The following is an 11,548-nucleotide window of genomic DNA, read 5'->3' on the forward strand; positions in this document are numbered from 1 at the left end:
CTGGGTGACAGAGCAAGAGCCTGTCTCAATAAATAAATAAAATAAAATAAAATAAAATAAAATAAATTTTAAAAAGGACAAAATACATTAAAAGAGATTTAAACAAGCATGAGCAGCAGGTTTTGATAGAAAATAATATGGATAAGGTCAAGGGAGACTCGTTAGAAGAAACATCTAAACTGGAATATGGAAAACCTGTTATGAGTGATAATGATGGTGGTGAGAGAGAGCAAAGCAAGTAAAAAGCATGCCATGTGGAGAAAACTTCACATGTTGGAGAAAACGTCCGTAGATCAGAGTGGTTGAAGCATTGTGAGGGAAAGGGAAAGAGTAGACTATTAGGTTGGAGAGATAGACAGAGGCCACATCATGCAAGTCCTTTTAGGCCTGATAAAGTTTAGACTTTATTTGAAGAACAATGGAAAGTCACTGGGGAGCCTCGAGAAGAGGAGTGATGTGATCGACCTATATTTTTAGATCACTCTGGCTTCTGTTTAGAGTATATATGAGGTAGGTTGGGTAGAAGAAGGGAGCCCGGTTTGGAGGCTATTTGCAGTAGTAAATGAGAGAGCTGGCAGTAGCCTGCACTAGACTGGTGGTAGTAGATAGACATGGTTATATTTTCAAGGCAGCATTATGTGAAGAAACTGAAGAAGAATTGACTCAGGCAGAGGAGGCAGCAAGTATAAAAGCTTGCGCTTATTTCTCCTAGTTAAGAAATAGAGAGAAGACCAGAGTGGCTGAGGCATGGTAATGCCGGGGAGAAGGGCATAGCATAAGGTCTGATCGTATGTGATTAGCATCTAACCTTGTAGGCCTGGGCTCAGGACATGGATTTTATTCTAATTGGGGTGAAATTACATTTTCCACAAGATCACTCTGGCTGCTATGTGCTACAGAGGGGCGAGAATAGCAGGGAGAACAGTTGAAAAGCTATTGCAGTGGTCCAGGTAAAAGATGATGTTGGCCCAGGCTTGGATGGAGGCAGCAGAAATGAGAAAGTGCATGGACTTAAGAAATGATTGGAGGTAGGATCAAGATAACTTTATGTCTAATGAGATGTGAAATCAAAGATGAGGGAGGTATCAAGGGTTACTTTCAGGCTGTCTGGCAGGGAGATGTTTAGTGGAATTGGGGCACTGAAAGGAATCCAGTGTGGCAAGAGCTCAGTGAGTAGGAGAGGAGGGAGTGAGAGGAAATGAAGTCACAGGAGTAGCCCAGATGATTCAGAGCTGTCTTGAAAAGAAGTTTGGATTTCCTTCGAGTGTCATGGGAAGCCACGGAAGGATTTTAAACAGGGTGAGATTTATTTTCTCCAGAAAACCGCTTTGGTTTACAGTCTGGGGATTGGGCTTGAAAGAGGACAAGAGCGGGAGGGAAATCAATTAGAAAGCTATTGTAGAGGTCTAAGACAGAATGAGTGGTGTCTTGGAGATGCGCAGAACTAGACAGATTTGAGGCTCATTTGAAATGGAATTGATCAGTTTTCTTGAATTAAGCTCTTCTTTATGTACATATCTGAGTTAAAGTCTTACTGAAGTTTTTGTCATCTTCTCACTTCATTTGCATACCATGATTTTATTTTCCCTTTTACTTCTAGAAAAACATTTTTATAAAGCATGTGATTTTGCTGCTATAATTAAACGCTTCCTTTTCATGCACTTTACTGCTCTGGAATCGTTGAGTTTTGGGGATTCTGAATGCTGCAAACCTCACTCTAATCCACTTTGTTGGGCATGACTGAAATGATAAAAAGTAAAAACCATTTTATTCCTCCCAAATTACTGACCTTGCTGACATAAACTACATCCAAATCTAAGCATTTTTAAGGCCTTTTACCTAAAAATAGCAAATTTAACTTAAGCTGTCTGCTCAGCAAGCAAGTACTTAACATGTTCTGGGTCTTTTGCTTGGATAACCCAGGAGTCCTGAATTTTCTTGTATCACTAGAATAGAACTGAATGGCCTTGTATACAGTTTTTGGAAAAGACTGTTAGGACATTACATACTTACTTAAGAAGATGACAAGCATATCATATTTCCCACCTCATCAAAATGCCAAGTCAAAATCCTATTATTCTTTTTGGTAAGCTAGAATATGAAAATATATGTATATATACATATATGTTTATGTGTAGATAGATAGACATATATTCACCAATGTAGAATATAACCCAAAGGAGAAATCCAAGAGCAAATTGGGAAACTGCTATTGGACACAGGTCAATGTGAAACTGAGTTAAAAGTTTACCTCCAAGTGTTAGGCTATACACTATTCTTCCTCAGTGGAAGCTATTCTCAGACTGAAATTATCCCCTTCAGAAAAAGAACACTGTTAGTAGGGAAGCTGTAAGTAGACTGGACCCAGGAGTAAGGACATTCTGTATTTAAATCATGACACCATGTGAGGTACAAGGTGCAGAAGCACCCCTTAGGCGTATCAGGTCCCTTGAAGGCAACTTATAGGGGATGGTGAGGCACAGAAATGTAAAAGGATGTGGAGGGTGGATGATGTAGATTGTTAGTGAGAAAGAGACAAGCTGCCCCTGATATTTAGGACCTAGCCTGGCACTCTCAATTAAACCTTGACATTTTCTTGTTGAATATAAACAATCTCACAGAACATCAACATTAGGGAAGGTCAATCTGTGACCATGATGGATCAAAACAATCAAACAAAAAAGACTACTCCATAGTCAGGTCTGAACACAGACAAATGGACAGTGCCCAAAGCCACAAAGATTACCAAATATCTCTCTATTCTGGCTAATAAGGGTAACTACCAAATATTTCTCTATTCTGGCTAATAAAGGTAACTATTGCTTCTTTACCAAATACAGCTTTAGCCATGAGCTAGTCTTCCCCACTTATAAAAAAGATTTATTTTGAAACGTAAACACAGAATCACCTCAACTTATTGGCAGCCTCCAAGTTCAGAACAAAACCAGCTAGGGTGACCAACTTGTCATAGTTTTCCCAAGAATTTCCTGGTTTAACACTGAGAGTCGCACATCCCAAGAAACTTTCAATCTCAAGCAAACTAGAATGGTTGGTTAACAGCCACCTTCCTTCAACTCTCCCCCAAAACGCTAAAGCAAGCCCAAATCCTGCAAGACCTCGTTAACACCCTCTTACTAGGATGTCCCATGGTTTTCCATGGTGCGTGTTCTTCCAATTGCTGCAACAAGTAATAAATCTAACTTTTTAAACTACAAATCTGTTGCTAGTGGTCTTTGGCTGGAGAGCATTGATGTCGGAAAGAAGAAAAGAGACACAGCATTGTGGAAGTGCTTAGTAAGGCCTAGTACAGGAAAATGGGACTGAAGAAATGAAGAGGCAGGGGGAGTCAGGGAAGAGAAGAAGGGTGCAAGGGCCTGAGGGGGCTGCAGTGTGATTTTCTGAAAAGGTGGTTTTTAGGGGTCATACAAGACTAGATGACAGAAGGTGAAGCGGTGAGCTTTATTATAAGAGGATTTCCCCTACCCTCTATGTCAAAATGAAACAAAACACAAATGAAAAGTCAGTAACAACAAACAAAATGTTGGCATAAAATAATGGCAGTCTTTAATGATCTAGTGTCTGCTCATCTAGTTTTCATATCCACATTTACTTCCTTATGTTTGTCAACTGCATCACTGAATAGTTTTTATATAAGGGAAATTTCTAGGAAGGAAGAAATCCAATGGCACACTAGTCGGCAGATCTTAAAATGGCAAAACTCCACATTTAGTTTTAATTCTTTGGGGTTGATATCATTATATGTTAAAAAACAACATTCACTAAATAAAATAAACACCCTATAACAGTGCCTGACATATAGTAAATGCAAATAAATGTTAACTATCACAGATTATGATGATTACGGTATCTTTTTCAACGTGTTTGTTTTGAAACAGGTGCAATACTGTAGCCTTTTCTCTTTAAAAATATTTTTGATCACGTGCCTTTGGCTATATTGGAGGCATATATTGAATAATAAGTCTAACTGCCTCCTTTTTAAAACTGTTCAGAGGCACATATTCAAATGACTATGCATACTTTTTTTCTTTTTGGAAAGATTTACTGTAAATATTTCATATTTACTGGCAGGGTACCTAGATTCTACTATATATTAGTCCCTAAAGCAGGTTGCAAAGAAAGTTTTGAAAATAGGACTATTATTTAGTTTGATACTATTTATACTTTAAAAATAGCAGGAGAATGTGTAAGTAGAATGTGTGCGTGCAAAAGGAAACCCAGAGTATTCAGGATTCCTAAGTTTAAATGCATAGCAAGTAGGTTCCTTAGAACAGATTTTATTCCTAAGTTTTATCAGAAAATGCATTACTTTCTTTCTACAAAATGAAATTTACTCATAAAACCATGGGAACAGGCAGGGAATGCTTATGAAATGCTCTTAGCTAGAAAATAACATAAAATGTGAATGTCCAAGCTCTTGCAATGTCCAGGATGTGTCACAAAAGGTAGCACATAGAGTTTTGATACATATACAACAATTTTGTACTATTGAAGATCATCTTACCTGTTTTTTTGATGCTCTGTGAGATAAGCAGTTTGGTTTTCAAATATTAGTACTAAACTGCCATATTGTACGTGTACAACTTGGAACGTTCCAAGCACCATACTATTCTTAACATAAGTTTGATTTTCTCCTTTTCGTAATTCTAAAATCTGCTTAATTAATTTGCATTAATTTTCTTAGATGCCAAATTTGACAGTGATAACACCAGTTATCAAAATATTGCATTCATCTACTGTCAGCTCTTGTCTTGATTGAAATTATTCGTTTTTTCCTTGGACCAAGTCTAGTCTGGAAAAAACACACGTGCCTATCCACAGTGAACAAATCTCGCAAGCATACAGTAGAGTCAAATTCTCATTTCTGTAACATTTTACACACTTACAATAGGCTACTGTTTAAATAGTGAAACTGTTTTGCAATTTCACATACTTGAAAATATACAATCCCTCTTGCAGGAGAAAATGAATCAAACTGAAAGGTGTAAATTAATAATGAAATTAATTTTTTTTAATGTTTAGCGGTAAAGGCACAGTTTACTAAAAAGCAATTTATGATATAGTACCCACTGAGGAAACATATATTGCTAAGAAAATACGAAAGATAATAGGAATCACTTCATGAATTGCTACTGTCTTTGGGACTAATTAATTAAAAATATTGAATAATAATAAAGTAATTCCAAGTAGTGCCAGGCAAGAAAATTTAAAGTAAAGTTATTTTACAACCTCGTTGCCAGAACCTAGAGCAGTTCTAAATGGAAACACCATTCTAAGATAAACACAGACATTAACCCTCTTTGTGAATCAATTATTACTTACCAAAATTTGCCATCTGTATTGTCTGATTGCCAGTCTCTGGAGCATTGTAAATCACAACAGCATCAGCATTTCTTCTGCCTGCTGTCTGAATTTTTTCTGAAAATGTACAATTACCTCTTTCTATCAGCGCAATCCAGGGCTTCTTAGTAGTAGTAAACCTAGTGTTGTGGTCACAAGCTTGGTAGTTATCGTTTTTAGGGATGCCTACCACCCCCATAGCATTAGCCACTGGTGAAGTTAATCCATAAACACCACATTCACATGTCTCTATTGCAGTGTAGTTGCTGGTTTCATTGTAATAAGTCACAGTCACATAGGCGTTCATTGAAAAAGATGCTGTAATTTTAAGTAAAAAGGTAAAAATTGCAAGGAGCCAAAAAAACCTGGACTTATTCTCCTGGTTCATTGCTCATTCATTTGAACATAAAATTTAAGATGTCTGCTGATATTTCCAACTATCAGTGACCATCGTCCACTCACGTCCCTGCTAAACAGAAGTTTGAAATTTCAGTTGCACGTAGGTAACTGATCTCACCTCCAGCAACATAAGCTCTGAATACATCAGCTCTATTTCACTTTAGTTATCTACATTCCCCTTTGCCTGCCCCTCCTCCAACTGTACACACATGTAACCCTTAACCAGGACTACCTTAGTAATAAATAACACCATCAACTTTATTCTACATGTCAACTTATTAGGATTGGATGACTTCCTACAGTACTTTTTTTTTTCTTCTTACTTGTTGCAGCTAATGCATTTTCATAAACATGGAGTGGATTGGAATGAGGAACTGGACTCTGGGGAATCACACGTGACAAGGCTGAAAGTCACCTCTCTCAGAATATCTAAAACACTAAACTGGTTTTCCAAGCCCTGCTGAAATATGCTATCAACCAGTTGAGCTGGGAGTAAGTTAAGATCTGTAAGTTTAATTGCTATGGCATTAGTAGAATGAATTCTACTGCTTTTTTTTCTTCTAATTTCTTTTTTTTTTTCTTAGCAGGCTCCCTAAGGGATATCCTCTGTTACCTTGTTTATTCATTGGAAGGCAAACAGGTTTCAGTGGCTAGAAATCCTTTCAAGTGCAGTGCCTTGCCCATGGCAGGCACTCAGATATTTGTTGATTGATACCTGTGAGTTGCTGCATTCCATTAATTTTTGTGCCCCATGTGTTTTACTCTAAAAAAGACTGCTTAAAGTTTAATTTTTAAAATTTACAGTTTAAAATTTTTAGTTCTTCCAGATGTATAGGCAACTTTATTTCATTGCCTCCTTTATTTCAAGCTCTGTTTTAATTCAGTAATACACTGGACGCTAGCAGCATTAGGACACATATGCTATAGGGTCAACAGGTCTGTGAAAATTGCTGGGATGGGGAGATTGCAGTGTGTGCCAAGGGCTGGTGAAAGAACAAATGAACGAACAAGACAAACAGAGATATCAGGAGTCTGACTGGGCCAAGAGTCAGCAAACTAGACAAACAGGCATCAGGCTGCCAGGGAAGTAAAAAGCTACCAGGTCAAAAGGAAGGTAGGCACAACGGTAGTCCAAGGTCCAAGTCAAGTAGTCTGGAATCAGGAAGCTTTACTATAGTCAAGGGGACAGGACAACCAAAAATAGAAAAATAGGAGACATTGTTAATGGAGGTGATCAATGAAGTTGTTTCTTCTCCCTACTTCTTGTTGGTTTTTAAACATCTGAAATATCAGTGTTGGAGTGGACCCTGCAGGTGAGAATTAACAGTTCACACCACCTAGCAGAGAGAAGGAGTTCAGGGAATCAGCAGCAGAAACTGCTGAATAAATCCCAACAGATATATAATACAAATATGAACCTTGCTATCATATCATAGCTGCCAATTACTCATCTGTGTACCCTCCCATAGTACCTGGTATAGCTAGCATCATACACATAGTAATCACCTAGTAATTCATGTAATTGAACTGAAAAGATTAAAGGTCTTGTGAATTAGCTTATGGTAAATTTGAGTAAACACAAATAGCTAATTGTTTTGCTACTAGCGCCATCATTCTGATGTATTTTTAAGATCATAATAAAGCCTGTGTTCACCAAAGAAAATTATCAGACTAAAAACAGAAATGTTTTTATTGTTATTATAAATGTTGTCAAAACCATTAGCTTACAGATTGCTGATGGACAGTCTTTTGTGATAAATTCAAAATCAGCATTCAACATTAGCATTCAACATTTAAACAATTAATAAAATCTTAGAAATTCAATTTATCCTTTTCTGCCAGTTATTAAATTAAATTACTCCTTAAAAAAAATTCTCATGGAAAACTTTAAAAGCAGATGAATGAGAAGTTACCTAAATCTGTTAGAAGTCAAATTTTAAAAAAAATCTTGTTTTGTTTATCTCAAAATTTATTTTCATTATTTTGTGTAGAGATTTTTTCTTAGTTACATAATCATACTTATATATTTTAAATTCATTTTTCATTTAGTAGCTTAGTCATTTTATATTTTATCCTACAATCTTTGAAGACAATGCTTTGTTATATAAATGATTTTCCATTAATGGAAATACCTCGGTTTGCTTAGTCATTCCATTTTGTTTGTTTGGTCAAAATTTTAAATAATATTTTGCTATTATCATTTTGTTAAAATAACTTTTTCTCTATTTAAGATTATATCCTAAGATATTTTTTCAGTGGATTTAATAGGTTGAATGTTTGAACATTTAAAAAATCTTAACACATTTTACCTATTCAGGAAACAATTCAGAACAAAAATACACTAAGGAAAAGCACTGCAGCCTCTTTCCTCCTCACATGTCTCCAAGGTAGTTACCAGAGCCTGGGAAGGGAAGGAGGAGAGAGGGATGAAGAGAAGTTGGTTAATGAGTACAAGAATACAGTTAACTAGAAGGCAGAAGTTCTAGTATTTGATAGTACAGAAGGGTGAGTATAGTTAGCAATAGTGTATATTATATTTCAAAACAGCTAGAAGAGAAGAATCTTAATGATCCCAACACAAAGAAAAGATAAATGTTTGAGGTGATGGATATCCCAATTATCCTGATTTGGTTTATACACATTGTATGCATCATCAAAATATCACATGTACCCCATAAATGTGTACAACTATGACCTATCAACAAAAAATACAAAAAGGCCAGGCGCAGTGGCTCATGCCTGTAATCTCAGCATTTTGGGAGGCAGAAGTGGGCAGGCTGCTTGAGCTCTGGAGTTTGAGATCACCGTGGGCAACATGTTGAAACCCCATCTCTACCAAAAATACAAAAAATAAAAATTAGCGGGTGTGGTGGCGTGCATCTGTGGCCCCAGCTACTCAGGAGGCTGAGGCAGGAGTATTGCTTGAGCCCGGGTGGTCGAGGAGGCAGTGAACTGAGATTGCACCACTGCACTTCAGCCTGTCTCACAAAACAAAACAAGACAAAACAAAACAAAATAACCCAAAAAGGCACCATTCAATAAAGGGTGATAAAACAGTTGGCTAGTTAAAGGAGGAAAATAATTAGTTGCTCCTCATTTCCTCCTCACCACCCAAATAAATTACAGTTGGATTAAATATTAATATTTTCTGAAAAGTTAAGAATTTTTTAAAACAGACAATTAAGAACTTTTTAAAAGCAGACAACGGAGCCGTGTATTTATTAAACCTTGTGAAAAGGAAAAGACTGTCTTATCAGTGGAAAAGATTAAAGTGGAACATTTGCCTACTCAACAATGTTAAACGATTTCAAATGGGCAGTGATACATTGGGGAAATATTTGTAGCAAGTGACCCAAAGGTATTTTATTACATATTATTAAAGATTTTATACCCATGAAAAGCAAAGCAAGTTACAGAATAATATGCACACTATGACTTTCTTTTGGTAGTAAAACCAAGCCTCTCTGTATCTTTAAAAAGAAGTGTAATTGTATGCACAGACAAGGAGAAAGGTAGGAAAGCACACCCAGGCCTTTACCACTGGCTCCCTGTTAAAGAATCTGAAGATACTAGTGCCAAATCTTCACATATCTTTGCACAAGTTAGATAATTAAGTTCTGAAAAAAGGGCAACTTTGTTGGGTGCAGTGGCTCATGCCTGCAATCCCAGCACTTTGGGAGGCTGAGGCTGGAAGACTGCTTGAGCTCAGAAGTTCGAGACCAGTCTGAGCAACATGACAAAGCCCTGTCTCTCTATATATATTAAAAAAATACAAATAAAATAAATTTTAAACAATGACAACTTTCCCATAACATCTTGTGCCAGTGTTGGTGTAATAAGAGAACATTCCTAAATTAGTATGTTAAATTGCACTTCAGGTTGAAGTACACAAATTTATTTTGTGTGTGGGTACTTAGAAGGTGCATATATTTATGGGGAACATGAGATATTTGGATACAGGCATACAACGTGTAATAATCACATCAGGGCAAATGGATATCCATCACCTCAAGCATTTATCTTCACTTTGTGTTATAAACAACCCAAGTATACTCTTCTGATTATTTGTAAATGTACAACAAATTGTTGACTGTACTCACCCTGTTGTGCTATCAAATACTAGATCTTATTCATTCTATCTAACTATATTTTTGTATCCAACAACCATCCCTGCTAACCCCCTCCACACTACTCTTCCAAGCCTTGTAACCATCCTTTTTCTATCTATATCCGTGAATTCAATTGTATTAATTTTTAGCTTCCACAAATAAGTGAGAACATGCAAAGTTTATCTTTCTGTGCCCGGCTTATTTCACTTAACATGATGATCTCCAGCTCTACTTATGTTGTTGCGAATGACAGAATCTTTTTATTTTTTATGGCCAAATAGTACTCTATTATCTATATATACCACATTTTCTTTATTCATTCGTCTGTTGATGGACACTTAGGTTGCTTCCAAATTGTGGTTATTGTGAATACTGCTGCAATAGACATAGGGGCATAGATATATCTTCAGTATATTGAGTTCCTTTTTTTTCTATATAGACCTAACAGTGGGATTGGATCATATGGCAGTTCTATTTTAGCTTTTTGAGGAACCTCCAAACTGTTCTCTATAGTAGTGGTACTAATTTACATTCTCACCAACATTATATGAGGGTTCTCTTTTCTCCACATCCTTACCAGTATTAATTATTGCCTGTCTCTTGGATAAAAGCCATTTTAACTGGGGTAGATGATATATCATTGTTGGTTTGGTTTGCATTTCTCTGATGATCAAATATGTTATGTACATTTTCATTAATCTGTTTGACATTTGTATGCCTTCCTTTGAGAAATCTCTTTTCAGATCTTTTGCCCATTTTGATTGAATTATTAGATTTTGTCCTGTAAGTTGCTTGAGTTCCTTACATATTTTGATTATTAATCCCTTGTCAGATGAATATTTTGCAAATATTTTCTCCCATTCTTTAAATTGTCTCTTCACTTTGTTGATTGTTTCCTTCTGCTGTGCAGAAGCTTTTTAACTTGATATGATCTCATTTGTCCATTTTTGATTTGGTTGCCTATGCTTGTAGAGTATTACTTAAGAAATCTTTGCCCCGTCCAATGACCTGGAGAGTTTCCCCAATGTTTTCTTGCAGTAGTTTGAGTTTAAAGTCTTAGATTTAATTCTTTAATCCATTTTGATTTGATTTTTGTATATGATGAGAGATAGGGTGTAGTTTTATTCCTCTGCATATGTATATATCCAGTTTTCCCATCACCATTTATTGAAGAGGGTGTCCATTCCCCAATGTATGTTCTTGGTATATTTGTTAAAAACGAATTCACTTTAGATATATGGATTTATTTCTGGTTTCTCTATTCTGTTCCATTGGTCTCTGTGTTTTTATACCAGTACCATGCTGTTCTGGTTACTATAGCTGTGTAGTACAGTTTGAAGTTAGGCAATGTGATACCACTGGTTCTGTTTTTTTTGTTCAGGATCACTTTGGCTATTCTGAATCTTTTCGGATTTTATATAAATATTAGAAAATTTCTTTTTCTCTTTGTGAAGAATGTCATTGGTATTTTAGTAGGGATTGTGTTGAATCTGTAGATTGCTTTGGGTATTATGGACATTTTAACAATATTGATTCTTCCAATCCATAAACATGGACTATCTTTCCTTTTTTTTTTGTGGCCTCTTCAATTTTTTGAGTCAATGTTTTATAGTTTTCATTTTAGAGGTATTTTATTTCTTTGATTAAGTTTACTCCTCTGTATTTTATTTTGCTTTTACCTT

General features: G+C 36.1%; 1 protein-coding gene across 1 annotated transcript in view; it reads right to left on the minus strand.

Moving 5' to 3' along the window:
* RNF128 (ring finger protein 128) overlaps window positions 1-5,966 on the minus strand; it is a 92,187-nt gene extending 86,221 nt beyond the window's left edge. The window contains exon 1 of the mRNA XM_012451670.3: window positions 5,341-5,966. Coding sequence (XP_012307093.1) covers window positions 5,341-5,746 — 406 coding nt within the window. The 5' untranslated portion in view covers window positions 5,747-5,966. The remainder of the gene's footprint in view (window positions 1-5,340) is intronic.
* Between the last annotated feature and the right edge of the window lie 5,582 nt (window positions 5,967-11,548).

The sequence above is a fragment of the Aotus nancymaae genome, unplaced genomic scaffold (assembly GCF_030222135.1).
Source record: "Aotus nancymaae isolate 86718 unplaced genomic scaffold, 86718_ANA_hifiasm-v0.15.2.pri h1tg000004l, whole genome shotgun sequence".
NCBI classification, from domain to species: domain Eukaryota; kingdom Metazoa; phylum Chordata; class Mammalia; order Primates; family Aotidae; genus Aotus; species Aotus nancymaae.